The sequence below is a fragment of the Tachysurus vachellii genome, chromosome 1 (assembly GCF_030014155.1).
Source record: "Tachysurus vachellii isolate PV-2020 chromosome 1, HZAU_Pvac_v1, whole genome shotgun sequence".
Classification (NCBI taxonomy): Eukaryota; Metazoa; Chordata; class Actinopteri; order Siluriformes; family Bagridae; genus Tachysurus; species Tachysurus vachellii.
In genome coordinates, this window is record NC_083460.1 from 4532786 (window position 1) to 4554649 (window position 21864).

The window sequence follows — 21864 nt, forward strand, 5'->3', positions numbered from 1 at the left end:
TAGTATGTGTGTAGTATAGTATAGTATAGTATATAATTAAAGGGAAGTGTAACATAAAGTAAACATATAGTATAGTAGGTGTATAGTATAGTATATAATTAAAGGGAAGTGTAACATAAAGTAAACATATAGGGTTGTAGGTGTATAGTATAGTATATAATTAAAGGGAAGTGTAACATAAAGTAAACATATAGTATAGTAGGTGTGTAGTATAGTATATAATTAAAGGGAAGTGTAACATAAAGTAAACATATAGTATAGTAGGTGTGTAGTATAGTATATAATTAAAGGGAAGTGTAACAAAGTAAACATATAGTGTAGTAGGTGTGTAGTATAGTATATAATTAAAGGGAAGTGTAACATAAAGTAAACATATAGTATAGTAGGTGTGTAGTATAGTATATAATTAAAGGGAAGTGTAACATAAAGTAAACATATAGTATAGTAGGTGTATAGTATAGTATATAATTAAAGGGAAGTGTAACATAAAGTAAACATATAGTATAGTATGTGTGTAGTATAGTATATAATTAAAGGGAAGTGTAACATAAAGTAAACATATAGTATAGTAGGTGTGTAGTATAGTATATAATTAAAGGGAAGTGTAACATAAAGTAAACATATAGTATAGTAGGTGTATAGTATAGTATATAATTAAAGGGAAGTGTAACATAAAGTAAACATATAGGGTTGTAGGTGTATAGTATAGTATATAATTAAAGGGAAGTGTAACATAAAGTAAACATATAGTGTAGTAGGTGTGTAGTATAGTATATAATTAAAGGGAAGTGTAACATAAAGTAAACATATAGTATAGTAGGTGTATAGTATAGTATATAATTAAAGGGAAGTGTAACATAAAGTAAACATATAGTATAGTAGGTGTATAGTATAGTATATAATTAAAGGGAAGTGTAACATAAAGTAAACATATAGTATAGTAGGTGTGTAGTATAGTATATAATTAAAGGGAAGTGTAAACGTAGAGAGGACAGTATAATAAAGTAGGTGTAAATGGGAGTGTCAGAAGTAGTGTACATATAAAAGGGGTGTAACATGTAGAGGAAGTGTAAATGGACGTGTACATGCATCAATTAAAAGGTAAGTGTAACCCAGAACGTGTAAAATATAGACTAAAATATAGAGTGAATATAAAGAGGAGTTTAAACGCTAGCACACTGACGCAAGTTGGCATTTAGTTGAGAGGGGGGAGGTAAACAAGATGGCGGCTACCTTGAAGCAGCTGCAGCATTAGGATCAGAACAGAAGAGATATATGACTGCGGTGACAACACTCGAGAAAGAAGCAAATGCTAATTATATGTAGTATTTGCACTTATTAGTATTACAACCCAAGGTGAGACTTTTGTTCGCTGTTCGCGTTGCCTTTGGCACGACGACTCTGTGGTGCAATGACTGTCTGATTAGCGGTTAGCTACTTAGCTTAGCTGTGTGTGTGCATGTTAGTAAACCTAGCTAGCTAGATGACAAGACTAGCCTAAAGTTAGTCTTCTGACTAAAATATTATCGATATCGAGTCCTTGGTTATTGAATACTTTACCCTGCTGCTTGGTTTATTTAGCTAGCTAACAGCTTGACAACAAATCGATAGGCACAGAGGTGAAATGCCGAACATGTAGAAATGAGTTGCAACCAAAAAAAAATAAAGGGGGCCGCGTTTGATATGAAGAAAAAATAATGTTATGGTAAAAAAAAATGTTTTAAAAAGCCCCTAACTAGCGAAATAAAGTCAGAGGAAATGTTCGTGAGGTAAAGATCAGCTGTGAAGTGGAGCTTAGTGCGAATAACGACGATTTCAAGTTAAAACCCAGTGTGTTACATGGATAACCTTGTACTTAAATGAGTTGTTTTTATATCATTAACCTTGTTTGTTTGGCTAGTAAATGACTTCCGATGGATATCGAGCTAATTCAAGGTTAAAGCTTCAGATTAACACTAGCTTGCTGTTAGTATTCACAACGTTGTTTCGACACACTTCTTGTTTCTCTTCATAAACAAACGCTGGTTATTTTCCTCCACCACTGTTTATTCTCTGTATGTTTCTTGTGATTTTTTTTGAATTACAGCTCAATCTACTGTGTTTATAATGTTGTCGTTATAAAACAATAATCAATTTAACATTAGAATGTTAATTCATTCTAGTATCTCATCTCATCATCTGCATTGTCTTGTATAGTTTGTATAGTATAGTGTTTTTTTATGTCTGTACTTTTGAGTCACAAACAGCCGGGCGAATAAACCTGACTCTGATTCTGAATAAGAATTTAACAGTGCGCTGTACACTTTCGACCTTTCGTTACTAATCGTGATTATTTTTTTTTGTTTAATTCCAGGTTTCTTGTTTTTTGTTGATCTGGGATTCGCTGTGCTGGAGGAACATTCGGTTCTAAAGAGAATAAAGAATTGCTTTTATTAATCCTGGACCTACTTGTGTCGACGTGAAGATGCAACACGGGATGACGGACACGATGCGCTAGAGGACGTTGCGTTGTCCAGCAGGAAAAGCCTGTATAGCCGAGACAGACGGCTTCACAATCCCTGAAGTGATTCAGTTTGTACTGGCTATGTAGTCAGAGATGAGAAGGGGTCCAGTTATTCCAAATGTAGGCTAATGCCTGCCTCTGATTGGACAGTGTATTTTGGATACAAAAAGCCAGTGCTCAGTAAAGTCTGGTTATCATTATTTTTTATTGTTTTCTTTTTTGCTTTTTTTTGTTTGCACTGGACCTGAGGCCTTTTGCCTCGCACCCTCCGTTGTTACCTTTTGCACTCATGCACTACTCATGTTTACATCCTTGTTCTACCTGAGCCTACATTAAAGCAGCACATTTGTTGCAATCAAATATCAATTTTTTCAGATGCTGTTCTAGTAGCTTTCTCATTTCCCAGCCAGTCAGAATTGGAGATACAGACCACATCTCCTTGTAGCTCTTGTACGTGAGGGAAAGTGAAGGCAGGCTGAAAGAGAAGATGAGCGGTGGGGAATCACAGCACACAGGCTTCCTGCCTGATAACGAGCTCATGGGCATGGACACTTTCATCCACCGCATCGACTCCACCGAGGTGATCTACCAGCCACGGCGCAAGCGCGCCAAGCTGATCGGGAAGTATCTGATGGGTGATCTGCTGGGTGAGGGATCTTACGGCAAGGTGAAGGAGATGCTGGACTCTGAGACTCTGTGTCGGCGAGCTGTGAAGATCCTCAAGAAGAAGAAGCTGAGGAGAATCCCTAATGGAGAGGCCAATGTGAAAAAGTAAGCTGTTTGATGGGTGTTTCTGTCTGTCTCTCTCTCTCTCTCTCTCTCTCTCTCTCTCTCTCACCCAGGCTCATGTTGCTACAGCATGCTTCTTGATGACAGCAGGAAAAAAAAAAATCACGTTTCAGCACTAAAGTCATAGCTGTCGGTCATCTGAGAAGTGCAGCAGGCTGCAAGGTGCCACCAAAACAGCGAAGGTTTTGCGGTAGCCGTTCTCCAACAGAACTGCACTTATAGGCTGCTAAGTCCATAAAAAGCTGGAAAAAGTATTCTTGAGTTAGAAATCCTTATGCAGAATGCTGTAGATTTACTAATACTTCAAATAGCACCAATATACATTACCATTATTATTAATATCGTTGTTATGTTTTGGGTCTTCTGTTATTAGCACAGAGACGTTTTACTTGGTAGTAAAAAGCCACAGACAAAACAGATAAAGATTAGGTCAAAGTATGCGGGAGAGATTTCTCTTTTTTTTTTTTTTTTATAACGTTGCAGCATCCAACCAGCTTCTAAAAGCTTCAACCGGCTTCTTGGAGTTTTCTGTTTACTTGTTTACACCCTAAACTGCTGAATTCTTTCCTTGCTTGCTCACCAATTTAAATTCCTAATGTTCTTAGCCAAATTTTTTATTTATTTATTTTTACCCCTAACTCCTTTCGATAGGAATTTTCTGCGTTTAATCACACCACAAGGCTTAATTAAAATGCTGCATTGTGGAGCCTCGGGGGCTTCTTTAAATAGCATTGAGGGTTTAGACAAGATCAGATAAAAAAATGTTTGTGCGTTGCTGTATGTTCAAGAAAGAGATGTATTTTTACTGGTGATTGGAAGAGTTACTGTTGAATGGAGATTGTGTGTTTTATTATTTTAATCTTAAGCATTATTGGAAAAAAATCATTTTCAGTATTAAGCTGTAAAAGGTGCATTTTCTTTAAGGACGAGTCGGACGGTAAGGACAGAGGAGAGGAGAAGCAAAAATGAGCTATACTTAGCCTTATATGGATTGCTGAGATGCCATAGTAGTCTCCTCATTCACAGCAACAATTAGCATTCTTTCCAAAGGCAGCGTGCCCTGACTGGTTCACACACACTTTGGAATGGCACTGGTATTGCATAACCGCTTCCATTCTTGTGGTGGTGTTGGAGGAATGTTGAGGTGGAGTCGAAAAGGACCTAAATCGGTCGACTAGAGCCCAGAGACGGAAAGCTCTTTTTATTCACAATTAACACTTATATATCAACGTGACTTGGTAGTCTAGGTTGTACTAGGTTGTGTTAAACGTAATGGGCAGCACCACTAAAGAAAAACATCTAAAAATGATCAACCAAGACACTTTTCTTTTAAAAGTCGTAAACGGATTAAATGCAAAGATTGTAAAAGGGAGTAAACAGGAAAGGAATTTATACAGCCGACCGCTCCAGCAGCTCTGATGTATAACATGTGTTTCTAGATCTTATAAGTGACGATGGGAACTGGCTTCATAGACATTAAATGTAAAAGTACAGCATGTCATTTGTTAATAGACTTAAAATTGGCAAATTGCTGTGATAATTAGAGGAGTACAACACTGGGACGTGTCGTCCTAAGGGAGAATGTTTTTTTTTCTTTTCGGTAGTAAGAGTTACTCTCTCTCATTTCAGGCCATATATCGTCACTCTTTCGTTGATTATTTTCCCATCACCACATGCCTTTTCAGGACTGTGATGATTGTTTAGCTTCATGAAACACATGCGTTGTTTCCCTGACTCGACCTTGTAGTAATTAATCTGGGCTCTTTTAATTGTGCATATGTTATAGTATGCGCTGTCATTGTGCACTGCATGACTTCTTTCTGAGACTTCTTTTAATGATTGGAGCTGACCGAACACGCTGATAGCCAGATAACGTTCCTGACGTGCGTGTTTGTGTTTGCACCGTCACCCAACTCCCTGTGGCTATTTTTGGCTTTTGGAACAAAGTCAGCAGTGTGAACTATAACGGAAAGCTTCAAAAGAATTCGCTTCATGTGTCTTTTTCTCTCTCCCTGGCCGATACGTCTCTGAATTCGATGTTCGATGGTAATTTGAGAGCCGCTGTTTCCTCTCTCATTTCGTTTATATAGACGAACACGGGAGTTTATCGGATTTGATTTAAGTGAAAATCTATCGTCTTACAAAGGATTGAAGTACCATGTGTTACCATGGCAACCACAGTTTCACATTTTAACTTTTTAAAACTCGTCAGTTCTTTCATAAACAAAAATGGGTTCACGGAGCATTGCGTGTAAGTATAAGCGCAATAGATAGAGTGATAGAGTGACACATTCCCCACAGGAGAGAATGTGTGTCGAAATAAATGAGAACAGTGGTTTTGGGGCTTCAGAGTGTCACAGTGATCCATGGCTAGCTATAAGATTCTAAGTTGCTATTACTGTCCTCTGTGTTAGTGACATTAGCCAGTTCTGTGTGTCTGTTAGCTCATGTGTGTGGAAGAGGGAAGATTAATTGTTCCTCTGAATGTTCAGCTGGTTCAGCACGAGCAGCCGTTTAAAACGGGTGTCTGAATTCACTGATCTCAGATGAAGCACCTGAACATCACGCTCAGGTCAGCTCGTCTCAGACAGTTTGCTACATAGTAGGAAGCACACAATTTTCTGGGATGTTCTTATATGCTGGAACATTTCACTTTGCCTTCCTTCACTGGAACAGAGAAACCCAAACAGAGTTCCAGCATGACAAAGCCTTTGTGCACAACGTGAGCTCCATTAAGACATGGTGTGTAAAGGTGCATTGGAAGAGCTCGAGTCTCCTGCACAGTGTGTGTGTCTGTGTGAGTGTGTCTGTGTGAGTGTGTCTGTGTGAGTGTGTCTGTGTGAGTGTGTCTGTGTGAGTGTGTCTGTGTGAGTGTGTCTGTGTGAGTGTGTCTGTGTGAGTGTGTCTGTGTGAGTGTGTCTGTGTGAGTGTGTCTGTGTGAGTGTGTCTGTGTGAGTGTGTCTGTGTGAGTGTGTCTGTGTGAGTGTGTCTGTGTGAGTGTGTCTGTGTGAGTGTGTCTGTGTGAGTGTGTCTGTGTGAGTGTGTCTGTGTGAGTGTGTCTGTGTGAGTGTGTCTGTGTGAGTGTGTCTGTGTGAGTGTGTCTGTGTGAGTGTGTCTGTGTGAGTGTGTCTGTGTGAGTGTGTCTGTGTGAGTGTGTCTGTGTGAGTGTGTCTGTGTGAGTGTGTCTGTGTGAGTGTGTCTGTGTGAGTGTGTCTGTGTGAGTGTGTCTGTGTGAGTGTGTCTGTGTGAGTGTGTCTGTGTGAGTGTGTCTGTGTGAGTGTGTCTGTGTGAGTGTGTCTGTGTGAGTGTGTCTGTGTGAGTGTGTCTGTCTGTCTGTGTGTCTGTCTGTCTGTGTGTCTGTCTGTCTGTGTGTCTGTGTGTCTGTGTGTCTGTCTGTCTGTGTGTGTCTGTCTGTGTCTGTCTGTCTGTGTCTGTCTGTCTGTGTCTGTCTGTCTGTGTCTGTCTGTCTGTCTGTGTCTGTCTGTGCGAGTGAGTGTGTGTCTGTCTGTGCGAGTGAGTGTGTGTCTGTCTGTGCGAGTGAGTGTGTGTCTGTCTGTGCGAGTGAGTGTGTGTCTGTCTGTGCGAGTGAGTGTGTGTCTGTCTGTGCGAGTGAGTGAGTGTGTGTCTGTCTGTGCGAGTGAGTGAGTGTGTGTCTGTCTGTGCGAGTGAGTGAGTGTGTGTCTGTCTGTGCGAGTGAGTGAGTGTGTGTCTGTCTGTGCGAGTGAGTGAGTGTGTGTCTGTCTGTGCGAGTGAGTGAGTGTGTGTCTGTCTGTGCGAGCGAGTGAGTGTGTGTCTGTCTGTGCGAGCGAGTGAGTGTGTGTCTGTCTGTGCGAGCGAGTGAGTGTGTGTCTGTGTGAGTGTGTGTGTCTGTGTGAGTGTGTGTGTCTGTGTGAGTGTGTGTGTCTGTGTGAGTGTGTGTGTCTGTGTGAGTGTGTGTGTCTGTGTGAGTGTGTGTGTCTGTGTGAGTGTGTGTGTCTGTGTGAGTGTGTGTGTCTGTGTGAGTGAGTGTGTCTGTGTGAGTGAGTGTGTGTCTGAGTGAGTGAGTGAGTGAGTGTCTGTGTGAGTCTGTGAGTGAGTGTCTGTGTGAGTCTGTGAGTGAGTGTCTGTGTGAGTCTGTGAGTCTGTGAGTCTGTAAGAGTGAGTGTCTGTCTGTCTGTGTGAGTGTCTGTCTGTCTGTGTGAGTGTGTGTGTCTGTGTGAGTGTGTGTGTCTGTGTGAGTGTGTGTCTGTCTGTGCGAGTGAGTGAGTGTGTGTCTGTCTGTGCGAGCGAGTGAGTGTGTGTCTGTCTGTGCGAGCGAGTGAGTGTGTGTCTGTGTGAGTGTGTGTGTCTGTGTGAGTGTGTGTGTCTGTGTGAGTGTGTGTGTCTGTGTGAGTGTGTGTGTCTGTGTGAGTGTGTGTGTCTGTGTGAGTGTGTGTGTCTGTGTGAGTGTGTGTGTCTGTGTGAGTGAGTGTGTCTGTGTGAGTGAGTGTGTCTGTGTGAGTGAGTGTGTCTGTGTGAGTGAGTGTGTCTGTGTGAGTGAGTGTGTCTGTGTGAGTGAGTGTGTCTGTGTGAGTGAGTGTGTCTGTGTGAGTGAGTGTGTCTGTGTGAGTGAGTGTGTCTGTGTGAGTGAGTGTGTCTGTGTGTGTGAGTGTGTCTGTGTGAGTGAGTGTGTGTCTGTGTGAGTGAGTGTGTCTGTGTGAGTGAGTGTGTCTGTGTGAGTGAGTGTGTCTGTGTGAGTGAGTGTGTCTGTGTGAGTGAGTGTGTCTGTGTGAGTGAGTGTGTCTGTGTGAGTGAGTGTGTCTGTGTGAGTGAGTGTGTCTGTGTGAGTGAGTGTGTCTGTGTGAGTGAGTGTGTCTGTGTGAGTGAGTGTGTCTGTGTGAGTGAGTGTGTCTGTGTGAGTGAGTGAGTGTGTGTCTGAGTGAGTGAGTCTGTGAGTCTGTAAGAGTGAGTGTCTGTCTGTCTGTGTGCGTGTGTGTGTCTGTGTGAGTGTGTGTGTCTGTGTGAGTGTGTGTGTCTGTGTGAGTGAGTGTGTCTGTGTGAGTGAGTGTGTCTGTGTGAGTGAGTGTGTCTGTGTGAGTGAGTGTGTCTGTGTGAGTGAGTGTGTCTGTGTGAGTGAGTGTGTCTGTGTGAGTGAGTGTGTCTGTGTGAGTGAGTGTGTCTGTGTGAGTGAGTGTGTCTGTGTGAGTGAGTGTGTCTGTGTGAGTGAGTGAGTGTGTCTGTGTGAGTGAGTGAGTGTGTCTGTGTGAGTGAGTGAGTGTGTGTCTGAGTGAGTGAGTGAGTCTGTGAGTCTGTAAGAGTGAGTGTCTGTCTGTCTGTGTGCGTGTGTGTGTCTGTGTGAGTGTGTGTGTCTGTGTGAGTGTGTGTGTCTGTGTGAGTGTGTGTGTCTGTGTGAGTGAGTGTGTCTGTGTGAGTGAGTGTGTCTGTGTGAGTGAGTGTGTCTGTGTGAGTGAGTGTGTCTGTGTGAGTGAGTGTGTCTGTGTGAGTGAGTGTGTCTGTGTGAGTGAGTGTGTCTGTGTGAGTGAGTGTGTCTGTGTGAGTGAGTGTGTCTGTGTGAGTGAGTGTGTCTGTGTGAGTGAGTGTGTCTGTGTGAGTGAGTGTGTCTGTGTGAGTGAGTGTGTCTGTGTGAGTGAGTGTGTCTGTGTGAGTGAGTGTGTCTGTGTGAGTGAGTGTGTCTGTGTGAGTGAGTGTGTCTGTGTGAGTGAGTGTGTCTGTGTGAGTGTGTGTGTCTGTGTGAGTGAGTGTGTCTGTGTGAGTGAGTGTGTCTGTGTGAGTGAGTGTGTCTGTGTGAGTGAGTGTGTCTGTGTGAGTGAGTGTGTCTGTGTGAGTGAGTGTGTCTGTGTGAGTGAGTGAGTGAGTGTGTGTCTGAGTGAGTGAGTGAGTGTGTGTCTGTGTGAGTCTGTGAGTGAGTGTCTGTGTGAGTCTGTGAGTCTGTGAGTCTGTAAGAGTGAGTGTCTGTCTGTCTGTGTGTGTGAGTGTCTGTGTGAGTCTGTGAGTGAGTGTCTGTGTGAGTCTGTGAGTCTGTGAGTCTGTGAGTGTCTGTCTGTGTGAGTGAGTGTGTGTCTGTCTGTGTGTGTGTCTGCGAGTGTGTGTCTGTCTGTGTGAGTGAGTGTGTGTCTGTCTGTCTGTGTGAGTGAGTGTGTCTGTCTGTGTGTGTCTGTCTGTCTGTGTGAGTGAGTGTGTGTCTGTCTGTCTGTGTGAGTGAGTGTGTGTCTGTCTGTCTGTGTGAGTGAGTGTGTGTCTGTCTGGGCGAGCGAGTGAGTGTGTGTCTGTCTGGGCGAGCGAGTGAGTGTGTGTCTGTCTGTGCGAGCGAGTGAGTGTGTGTCTGTCTGTGCGAGCGAGTGAGTGTGTGTCTGTCTGTGCGAGCGAGTGAGTGTGTGTCTGTCTGTGCGAGCGAGTGAGTGTGTGTCTGTCTGTGCGAGCGAGTGAGTGTGTGTCTGTCTGTGCGAGCGAGTGAGTGTGTGTCTGTCTGTGCGAGCGAGTGAGTGTGTGTCTGTCTGTGCGAGCGAGTGAGTGTGTGTCTGTCTGTGCGAGCGAGTGAGTGTGTGTCTGTCTGTGCGAGCGAGTGAGTGTGTGTCTGTCTGTGCGAGCGAGTGAGTGTGTGTCTGTCTGTGCGAGCGAGTGAGTGTGTGTCTGTCTGTGCGAGCGAGTGAGTGTGTGTCTGTCTGTGCGAGCGAGTGAGTGTGTGTCTGTCTGTGTGAGTGTGTGTGTCTGTGTGAGTGTGTGTGTCTGTGTGAGTGTGTGTGTCTGTGTGAGTGAGTGTGTCTGTGTGAGTGAGTGTGTCTGTGTGAGTGAGTGTGTCTGTGTGAGTGAGTGTGTCTGTGTGAGTGAGTGTGTCTGTGTGAGTGAGTGTGTCTGTGTGAGTGAGTGTGTCTGTGTGAGTGAGTGTGTCTGTGTGAGTGAGTGTGTCTGTGTGAGTGAGTGTGTCTGTGTGAGTGAGTGTGTCTGTGTGAGTGAGTGTGTCTGTGTGAGTGAGTGTGTCTGTGTGAGTGAGTGAGTGTGTGTCTGAGTGAGTGAGTGAGTGTGTGTCTGTGTGAGTCTGTGAGTCTGTGAGTCTGTGAGTCTGTAAGAGTGAGTGTCTGTCTGTCTGTGTGAGTGTGTGTGTCTGTGTGAGTGTGTGTGTCTGTGTGAGTGTGTGTGTCTGTGTGAGTGTGTGTGTCTGTGTGAGTGAGTGTGTCTGTGTGAGTGAGTGTGTCTGTGTGAGTGAGTGTGTCTGTGTGAGTGAGTGTGTCTGTGTGAGTGAGTGTGTCTGTGTGAGTGAGTGAGTGAGTGTGTGAGTGAGTGAGTGAGTGTGTGTCTGAGTGAGTGAGTGAGTGTGTGTCTGTGTGAGTCTGTGAGTGAGTGTCTGTGTGAGTCTGTGAGTCTGTGAGTCTGTAAGAGTGAGTGTCTGTCTGTCTGTGTGTGTGAGTGTCTGTGTGAGTCTGTGAGTGAGTGTCTGTGTGAGTCTGTGAGTCTGTGAGTCTGTGAGTGTCTGTCTGTGTGAGTGAGTGTGTGTCTGTCTGTGTGTGTGTCTGCGAGTGTGTGTCTGTCTGTGTGAGTGAGTGTGTGTCTGTCTGTCTGTGTGAGTGAGTGTGTGTGTGTCTGTCTGTCTGTCTGTCTGTGTGAGTGAGTGTGTGTCTGTCTGTCTGTGTGCGAGTGAGTGTGTGTCTGTCTGTCTGTGTGAGTGAGTGTGTGTCTGTCTGTCTGTGTGTCTGTGAGTGTGTGTCTGTCTGTCTGTGAGTGTGTGTGTGTCTGTCTGTGTGAGTGAGTGTGTGTCTGTCTGTCTGAGTGAGTGAGTGTGTGTCTGTCTGTGTGAGTGGAATCAGTGTCACATTTCTAAACTGAAGTTTAAAGTACGTATCATTTTGTTGTTGATTTGTGGTAACTATTTTAAATGTCACTATAAACCCCAGCGTCTGCAGGTCTGATGTGTGTGTAGTTTTGTAAGCTTCATTTGTATACACTGCTCATTGTAGTCGATTACACCGGCATTAGACCAGGCTTTGTCTTTAGTTTGGCTGAAACGGAAATGTCACTAAATATCTTCAAATTCTATAAGGGGATGCAGCAGATGACCTCTTCTGTAAACAATCAACCAAAACTCACTTTTTAAAGATTTTTGTTACCATTTTTTCCCCTCATTGTTTTTGGTTTATTGCCTAAAATTATGTGCGACTCCTCATGATTGGCCAAAGTGACCATAATAACCTGCAACTGCTGAAATGTAAATATATTGAGTCATTTCCCGTACACTTATTTTTCAGCAATCTTTGTTCAAATGGTGCATCTGTGATGTGGTCATCATCCTCTTCCTCTTTCTCAGTACTCTTTACTACAGCTCTCTATATAGGCGCATTTGGAGTGGCCGTGTTACACAGCTCTTTTCACCACCACTGAAACACCACCTGTGGAAAGAATAGTGTTAAAGGAGCATTAAAGCTGTTTTGTTGACTTGTGCTCCACAAACATCTTAGTAAGATGCATTTGTTTTGGGTTTTCCTTTAATTTGTCACCTGTTTGTATCCGTCATAATTGAATGACGTTGAATCGGACGTTGAGGGTTGTGAAATGTCACGTCAACGTCCTCGAACTGTGTTCTCATGTCTCGCAGCAAATATTGTTTTTGCAGCAAGGTACATTTTCTCACGTCTTATTTAAAAAAAAAAAAAAAAAACACACACAAAACACTCGTTTCGTCGACTAAATTGCATCGACTTTGCTTCTTTTCCTGAAAGAAATGTTTCTCAATTTATGTTGTGCTGTATGTTTGCTAAAGAGTTAACAAACCTGCCACATGAAGCAGTTCATTATTTAATTGAGCGTGAAATTCTAGCCGGAGTAATTAAATTAATTATCAATTAAGGCATTTTTTATTTTTATTTATTTATTTTTTTGCTTTCAGAATGAAGAAAGTTTGTTGAATGTTCAACATCAATTCATGTTTTGTGCTTTTCTCCTTCAGGGAAATTCAGCTGCTACGAAGACTACAGCATAAAAATGTGATCCAGTTGGTGGACGTGTTGTACAATGAAGAGAAGCAGAAAATATATCCTTTTACGACCGGTGCTTTCACCTCGGCCCCCCCCCCCCCCCCCCCAAAAAAAAAAACACACACACACACACACACACCCCACGGGTGACGTGTCAGTGATCATAGCGTCACTGTTTTCACACATCGCCCTCGTCGGTGCCGTTACTTCAAGGCGTTTCATAGCCAGATTTAAATAAGTATAAAAAGCACACCTTGCATTAAACCGTATGCTTATAAAATATTCTAAAAACTAATTCGGGTACTTGAATGTGTTTCACTTAAGCCCCGCCCCCTGCACCTTTTAAAGACGCATCTCAACTTGTGTTTTAGGGCCTTTTTACACCTGGTCACTTCATGTGTTTTCTCTGATTTATCCGATAGCTATTTGATTTGTTAAAACTGTTCCATTTACATTAGGCCACATAAATGCGTCTCGGCGAATCGGATATCGATCCGATCTTCCTACTCCCGCCCAAAATGTAAATTTTGAATGCAATCAAAAAGAAGATTAAAAAACTTGTTATGCTACAAAAAAAAATCATTACGACGGTTATGCTACAAAAAAAACAGCAGTTTGCTGCATTTTCGCTGGCGGCAGCAGTGCATTTTAAGACCCAAAGGGAGGAGTATAGCGCTGACGTATGTGGCTTGAACAACCACATTCATTTACACCTGTCCAGTTTCATCTGAAATGCGTCCCAGACCACCTCCTGAAGTGGTTTGAACCATCGGATTTATATCCGTCTCGAAAACGTTTCGGAGGGCATTTAGACCTGGTCTTTTTACCATCGGATAGCTATTCGATCACAGAAAACGCATGAAGTCACCAGGTGTAAAAAAACCCCTAAAAGATGCTTGTAAAAGACTTTTGTTTTAAATACAGAAACGATTAAAATAATAGTGACTTCAGTTTTTGTCTTTTTTTTTTTTTTTTCCTTAACTTTTACTGTTGCATAAAAATTCAATTAAGGAGCAACTGTGCAGTGAATTGGGGATATTTTCTGCAGATAGATTAATAGTTACATCCTCTGAAGAATGAAGAACAGAACATCCAGACCTTATTATAGCACGTTTTATAGATTCGGGATGTGTTTTACCTTTAAATCTGAACCAATGGGGTTGCAGTTAATTGTGTGAAATATTTTTTTCTGAATAAATGAAAAAACATTACATGTTCTTACATCTAATTAGTTGACGATTAATTAAAAGCACTAGCCTGTAATGTATAATGTCACGTTATGGTTATAGAGTTCTATAACATGACCCGTTGTATGGAGGCTCAATCGTAATGGGATTTTCTTTCCTCCTTGACTCTTCTGATACGTATATGGTAATGGAGTACTGCGTTTGTGGCATGCAGGAAATGTTGGACAGTGTTCCAGAGAAAAGGTTTCCAGTATTTCAAGCTCACGGGTAAGACCCCTGTTTTTCTCTTTTTCTTCCTTGCAGATAATTAAGCTAACCGCCTCTTCAGAATAAACCTTCAGCATGATTGCGTTAACCAGGCAATGTTTTGTGGTGTTGGATTCTTTTTGTAAATTGCTGTTTTTCATATCATATGTAGGAGAGAAGATGTAGGACTCACCGTTAACTTGTCACGTGAATCTAAAAAGAGGAAGCGCGATCATGCCGCTGTTTTTTTTTTTTTTGTTTTCTCAGGTACTTTTGCCAACTTTTGGATGGTCTTGAATATTTGCACAGCCAGGGAATTGTTCACAAAGACATTAAACCAGGGAATTTGCTGCTGACCACAGATGGCGCTTTAAAGATCTCCGACTTGGGCGTAGCAGAGGTGAGATGAACGGTGTTGCTTTGTTTCTCTTTTGCACAGGGTTTAAAAAAAAAAAAAAAAAAGCTAAATTCGTCAAGAAGCTTTTATTGTCATTACAACCGTAAATAGCTGACGCAGTACACAGTGAAATGAAACGTTTCTCTAGGACCACAGTGCTACAAGACAACAGAGCTATACGTAAGACCGCAGGGAGCTTCGTCAAACAAAAAAAGTGCCAAGTATGCAACCCAGTACAAACAATACAATAGGCTACAGAACAGATACATAAAATATAGCGCACACTAGATATACAGATTAGAGATTACTAAACAGTAAGAGACTTATAAACATACTAGTTCATAAGCGGCGTTTAACGAGGGCTTTAAAGACGTTTAACGTTTATGAACGAACCGTATTCAGGTTTTATGAATGAATGTGCTTTGCATTTGCAAATCTACGAGTGCTTCAATACTCTCTTTCTCTGTAAACGAATAAGTTCCGAACAGAGCACCTTTGGTGCTGATGTGAGGTGTACAAACTAGAACATCTTATCGGATTACTAACTAGTCTAGCTTCCTATCTAAATGATCAGTAATGAAGGTTAAAGATTGCGTGTGTTTAATTGATTACGTTGTGTAACGATGGATGTCACAATTAATTTTGAGCCACTTTGGAGTTTAATCGTGCTGTAAATCTCCTTTTTTCACTCATTAACATGATTATCATGATTAACATGACTGTCGTTTGGCAGTGGTGAGAATAAAAGTTTAAAAACGGGAAAACTTTACTTCTCCTGCCTCTTTATGAACCCTAAACGTTAAATTAAAACCGAATCCAGTTGATCTGTTAGTAATTTGACTTGTTTTGTTTGAAGAACGATACAGATTCTTGACTGTGAGCCACGTCATACACTAGAGTCCCTTACAAACAGCGTGACCTTTGAGTCACAGAACCAAATGATGATTGTTAAAGCCCATGGAGCTTCAGAGCTGACATTTGACTAAACGTGTGTGACCACTGGAGTGTTCATTTGTTGCTAATTGCAGGCTGTATTTCTAAAAGCCCTCAAATTCCTTAATGCCACTATGAGTCATTTCTATCGGGACGTTTGCTGCTACGTCAGTGACGTTGAGACGTTTGCGTTTGTTGCTTCTCTGAGCTGATTGTGTGTTTTCGTGTGGTCTCTGACCTCTTGTCTAGGCTCTCCACCCGTTTGCGGAGGATGACACCTGTAGAACGAGTCAGGGCTCGCCGGCCTTCCAGCCACCCGAGATCGCCAACGGCTTGGACACCTTTTCAGGGTTCAAAGTGGACATCTGGTCTGCCGGGGTCACACTGTAAGTGACGCACAATCACACAGGATCAAGCAGCTGCCATTTGCATTCATCTGCTCGCGCATTTATTTATTTATTCATTTATTTTACAGCTACAACATAACGACAAGCCTGTATCCATTTGAGGGAGATAATATCTACAAGCTCTTTGAGAACATTGGGAAGGGAGACTACACTATTCCAGAGGATTGTGGGCCTCTGCTGTCTGACCTTCTGAGAGGTACACGGCTATTTCCAGTCATGTTTTCACCAGTACAGAATAGGGTTGCTTAAGATTTTAAAGACTACACCGTTGTATTACAAGCTGCATTTCATTGGTCCAGACAGTAGATGGCGCACTGCCATCACATCTCAGTATGAGTATTTTCTCCTTCTGAGTTATTTTAGCCTGCAAGTATTCTTTGTGCATGTTCTTGTCATCGCTGATTGATGTTTGGTTCTGAGGAGCTGGACCTCTGTGCTGAAATCTGTAATGAAATCAGTTTAATGAGCTGCTAACAATGCTGACGTCTTTCATTCATCCGTACTTCTCTTTTGCGTTCTTCCTTCCTTTACACATTCACACGAACAGCTCTATATTAAGGTTGAAGGTGTTCTTCACCCCACCTTTTTTTTTCTCTCTCTCGTTTTTCTCCCTCTTGCGCTGTCTGTCTGTCGGTCTCTCTGTCTTGCTCCACCTGTCTCTCTTTCTGTCTTTGTCTCCCTCATGACTCATAGACAAGCTCTGCCCAGTGGTATTTTTTTTTTTTCTCCCTCTTTCTCTCTTTTGTTCGATGTGTCATCACTTGTTACAGTCTTTGGCTTTCATATTCGTGCACACGCTGTGCTTGTGTGCCGCTCTGACTTCTGCCCTCGAGGCTGGTTGTGGGTAGCTAATGGTCAAGTAGTCATTTGTCTAGTACTGATTCAGAGTGTTTACAAGTGTCTCTCTGATTACACTCTTCTGCTTGCTGGTATAGAAAATGCTCTGTTTGTATGGGATGTGGTAGCCTAGTGGTTAAGTTGTTGGACTACGAATCGGAAGATTGTGTGTTCGATACCCACGTCCACCAGGCTGCCACTGTTGGGCCCCTGAGCAAGGCCCTTAACCCTCAATTGCTCAGTTGTATAAAATGAGAGAAAAATGTAAGTCGCTCTGGATATAAGGGCGTCTGCTAAACGCTGTAGATGTGATGTAATGTTGATGGGATGTTTGCTTGTTTTTGTAGGAATGCTTGAATACGACCCTGTAAAGAGATTCTCAATACAGCAAATTAGGCAACACAAGTAAGTCAACAAGTAAAACCTCACTTTATGTAAATCTGTGTTTTTAATTGGAGTAAGAACTTTACTTAGTTAATTCTTTATAATTATATCCTCGGTGAAATCTCTTTTGCTGTTGGAAATAATTTTAAATGAGAAATTTATTTTAATAATAATAATAATAATGTTTAAATATAATAATGTTTTGTCTTTGTCTTCATGATGCTTTGTGTCCTTTATACCACAGCAATTAAAGGAAATTAGAAAGAAAAGGCTTGGCTTTTAGTTCTGAATATTTAACTGTTAAAAAAAAAAATCCTGACACTTAAGTAATTTAATTACTTAATTAATTTAGTTATTATTAGATTATGTGAATCGCCTTCCATAGAAGTCCCTGAATGAGCCGTTGCTATAGAAACGATATTGTATTAGAACTAGCACGTTGATGTTAACCCACGATTTGGTTTTCAGCCAGAACTAGTTAGAGCTGCTTTTAATACAGAATGAATAAACATATTCTGACCAATCAGGTTGGAGAATCGCAGGCATAAAGATAATACTGAAATGTGTGGCACAATAAAATTAGAGGCACATTTAATATGGTGCTGACAATATTTTTCAGTAAAATAAAATACAGATCGCAAAGCTTTTACGAATTAACTCCCCCATGCCCGGAATTTAAAGAGCCGGCCGTGATTCCATATGAGCACTTAAACACTCATGAAGATCTGTTTAAAGTGGATGGGCTTGTAGTAGCACATTCTGGTAGACTCGCAGAGGACTGGAAAATACAGTTAGAGATTAGATTACGTGCGAGCAGAGCAGACACACTGTGACGCCATTCATTTTTATAGAGGAAAGAGCTGGAGAAGAAACCAGGGAGGAGAGTGGGTTATGCAATGTTGTAGTCAGAAGAGAAGAGAAGAGAAGAGAAGAGAAGAGTGGGAGAGGAGCAGAATAAAGAGAATAGAGAAGGAGAAAATGGGTCAAGATTAAATGAGGGGCGACGTAGGTGTAGAAGTAGGAAAAATGTGGGCTGAAGGTGGAGCAATTGAGTCGGAGGGGGTGGGACAGTGAAGAAAATACATGGTCAAAGGACCTGAAAAGTAGCATGAGGTCACAAGCTTGATTTCTATGATCGTTAATGACGGCTTTGACGTTCCGCAGTGCTGATTGACCTTCGAGCATCTTCTGTGAGATGTGAGAGAATGCAGGAAGGAGCAGAGAGACGGAGAGAAGAAAAGGGGAATAAGGCAGGGAATAAACAGAGAAGGGAACAATCGGAGTAAGGAATAGTGAGAAGAATAACATTAAAATCAAGTTTTAGGACTAAAAGCACTACTATGATGTAAATAAAAAATCAATACGTAAGCGAGTGCTTTGATATTCATGTGTATGTATAATTGATCACATGCCATAAAAGGCATGACATTACGACTGAATATTTTATCACGACGCTTAATTAGACGAAGAGGCTTGCTTTCACATTAGACACGTACGATAGAACGGCATTACATTAGAACAGCAGACAGGTTAGTAATTTCACAGAGGATGTAATAAGCTGCTGTACCTATTTTCACACCTAAGCAGCGATGCGTTCTGCTAAACATTTCAGTTACTCTATTTATTCCAGTCTCTTCCAACGTGCCTTTGACGGACGTTAACCATCCTTGTTAGCCTTTGAGTATGAGCTAATTATCCGGATGTGAGGTAATTAAGGACTGATTTGAAACCCTCTAACGAGGCACCTTTGGCCTAACTGGAATGGTTCATGTTCTTCAGAGACATGCTGAGATACAGATATGAGGCAGGTAATCAAAGGCTGAACCTCTAATGAGGCACATTTGACTTGGGAATGGTGAGCACCTGCCTGATGCACACGCAGAGAGAAAGAATCATGAAAATCACGAACAAGAGAAAATCCAGAGCGTAGTAACCTCAGTAGCCTCAGGTCTACACCCAGAGAGTAACCTCAGGTCTTTGTGTTGCCCTGTTCTCTTTATTCGGATGTAGTTGGGTGAGGAAGAAACATCCGCCTTCCGAGCCGCCCGTGCCTATCCCACCCAGCGCTGAGACCCGTGACATTTGGAGGAGCATGACAGTGGTGCCCTATCTGGAGGATCTCCATGGTTACGGTGATGAGGAGGAGGACGATGAGATGTTTGACGGTGAGGATGACATCATCTATACTCAGGATTTCACAGTGCCAGGTAAGCGCACACACACAGGATCAAAGTGGATTGGTTAAACAATAGTTCTGTGTTCAGTATACAAACATGCTTGAAGAAATTCTCTCCATTTGCGTATTGGTTTACAGGTCAGGTGGAAGAGGAGGAAGATGAAGAAGAGGAGGAGGAGCAGGAGGAAGAGTGCGGAGCGGTGCGGAGCCGTGCCCCGGTGAAGCCGGTTTGTTTGAACGGGACAGAACCGGCAGCACTGAAGCCCAAACCAGATCGACGCTCCAGCTCCTCATCCAACCCCTCACGTAAAGGCGTGTTCACAGCCAGCAAGATCCGCAAACTCTCCACCTGCAAACAGCAATGACCACGCCCCCTTCTCCTGCCCCACCCACCTGCCCCTCTCCCTGTACAGGTGAGCACAGACGGGGGAGTTTGCTCTGTCTCCTACATAAATTTACTTTATCAGCCTTTTTCTCTGTTTATATAATAAAATTGCTGAAGTGTGGCGTATTTGTCCTGAAGTAAAACGCGATTTAAAAGAGAGAGATAAAGTCATCCATGTCTGTGCATCCATTTAAAAGTTACGTTTAATTAGAAAAGTTAAAGTCTGAAATTAGGTTGTGCTTTTATTGTAAAAAATTACTTAAAGGATCATTAGGTAAGTTAGCTAGCCAGTTTTCTCTGCAGCCATTAGCTCACTGGATTACACTATTTATCTGACAGTTCACTTGAGATTCACCAAAGTTACCATCAGATTAAAAGGATAGAATTCCGTCTGCATATCTGTAGCATAAGCATGTCCTTCCTCGTACAGCTCACCTATTTCTGTTCGGATACAAACATGTACGTCTCTGCATGTGTGCTTGTGTTTAATGATAAGCAAGCGAGTGAAGTAAGAGCTCAAGCATGTAAAAGAAGTGTTAGAGACTCATTAAATGACGAGAGAAGTGCTTGTGTGTGTGTGTGTGTCTGGGTCACTCAAGCCTAATTGAGAAGCAGAGTGCGTCATGCCAACTCTCACATTGACAAGCTACAGCAGTGCGTCGTGATGACTCACTCCCTCTCTTCATACTCCACCCTCCTTATTTTTTTTTTTTTCTCCCTCCCTCCCTCCTTCTTATACCTATCTTTTGTATTGTCATATCCCCTTCCATCTGTCAATTCAGCCTCACCCCTCCCGTCTTTTCCCCGGGGTTTCTCCCTGGGGCAGGGGGAAGGGGGATGGGGGTTGATGACGATGTTCTGATTACACACACACACACACACACACACACACACGCTGCAGAGAGGCAGAATATTAGCGCTTTACATGGTTGCTGATGATGACTCAGACCCTTCACTTGCTGATAAACAGTGCTGGGAGTGGGAGTGAGAGAAAGACAGAAAGAGGACAAAAGCAGGGATTTATCACTGATTCCTGCAGCACAAATGGGAGGCTAAATATAATGTTTTTAAAAGTGTTATTTTTGATGCACGGCACAAGGTGGCCAGTTTTCCAAGAAGCGTACAAAGAGGCTTTTGTAAACAAATGAAGCCTGAATGATATTTTGCTATTAATTCATCATTCATGAACTGAAGACTGCAATATATTAGAACACAAACGTATGATTTCATTGCACACGGTCTATTAAGGCACAGTTTATCATGGTCTTATGGAAATCTTTCTGAGATCCACTGCTTGAACAGATGCCTTGTTCGTTTTGTCAATGAAAAGTGCCGCACCATGCCAGAGTCTGTCATTACAGAAGGGAAAAAACACTGAAAAACCATGCAGTCACTTGTCTGGGTTTAATTTGGCTTTTATTTCTTTAACATTTTACTAATAGGCGTCATCACAGAGCAGTGTACAGAAATGCAGAGTTGTCGTGAGCAAGAAAACCATAAGGATCACAAAGCCATCCTGTCGTCTTTTGGGTGACGCCTGATCGTGAAAATCATTAGTCTCCCACCAGTGCGTTCGATAACGTCTGTGGAAAGGATGTTTGTGTGTACGTCAGTAAGAGTCCTGGGATGTGCACAGGACGTTTTTTTTTTTTTATTTAGAGCATTATGTATAATAGTGCAGCAGAGTTACTACAGATTTTATTTCTTTTTTGTTTGTCATGTTCCAGTCCTTATATATCTGAGTCTCACATGCTCAAGGAATATCTTGGAACATAAAAACCGAAATATTTCGGTGTGTTTTTAAAGCTATAAGTAAAATGTTTTCTGAATATGAAGTTCACAGGATGTGCTGTACATTTAGGATCCACAGTGTGTCATTAATCAATTCTCTCTGTTGTACAGGTTTGTTATATTTCCCATCCTCTTTTTTGGATTTCCAGCCATGAAAACATGCCACAGATGCTGAAACACTTCACCATGGACTATGAACCCTAACGGAAATGATGGCAGGAAGTGTGGATATATGACATTTTGAGGCCTTTCCCTGGAAAGGACTGACTGATTTGGGGATGCTGTATTAGGAGGAAACTCCTGTGTTTTTTTTCCCCTTCCCTTGTTACATTCTCTCTCTCTCTCTCTCTCTCTCTCTCTCTCTCTCTCTCTCTCTCTCTCTCTCTCTCTCTCTCTCTCTCTCTCTCTCTCTCTCTCTCTGAGGCTTTCTTAGAATAATTTTGTTGATCTCTCTCTGAGTCTTTCTTAGATTCAAGCTGTTAAACTCTTACACCACTTTCCACCTTACACCTCTCTCTCTCTCACACACTCTTTCACTCTCTCTCTTTTTCTCTCTCTCTCTCTCGCTAGCTCTCTCTTTTTCTGCCTCACCCCCCCAGTTGCCACAGATCACCTTTCAACGCCGTGTAACCGGTTTCGTCTCCCCCAGAACCTCACCCCCCTTCTCCTTCGTGCCGGGCTCTTGTCGCCCATCAGATCTGACCTCAATGTTTAGTTCTTTAGGTGACAATTTTTTAATTTGTACAGTTAATTAACTGCAGTTTAAAGTGCACATGGAGTTTGTGTTAAAGAATGGCATAAAAGACTAAAGATATCAGTTGTTATTATATAGAAGCCATGGTAAGAATGCTAAGGATAATTATACCCATAAGAATAAAAAACTG

General features: G+C 42.2%; 1 protein-coding gene across 2 annotated transcripts; it reads left to right on the top strand.

Moving 5' to 3' along the window:
- Positions 1 to 1032: 1032 nt before the first annotated feature.
- On the top strand, positions 1033 to 21466 carry stk11 (serine/threonine kinase 11). 2 transcript variants are annotated; one of them, XM_060868908.1, is made up of 11 exons: positions 1033 to 1101; positions 2354 to 3274; positions 12210 to 12293; positions 13602 to 13691; positions 13938 to 14070; positions 15250 to 15386; positions 15476 to 15603; positions 16592 to 16649; positions 18639 to 18835; positions 18943 to 19217; positions 21092 to 21466. In XM_060868908.1, the coding sequence occupies exons 2-10, from the start codon at positions 2991 to 2993 to the stop codon at positions 19167 to 19169; spliced, it is 1338 nt and encodes a 445-aa protein (XP_060724891.1). In that variant the 5' UTR covers positions 1033 to 1101; positions 2354 to 2990; the 3' UTR covers positions 19170 to 19217; positions 21092 to 21466. The 2 variants fall into 2 exon arrangements, with proteins under 2 accessions (XP_060724891.1, XP_060724882.1); XM_060868899.1 differs by lacking the exon at positions 1033 to 1101 and adding an exon at positions 1137 to 1356.
- Positions 21467 to 21864: the final 398 nt, after the last annotated feature.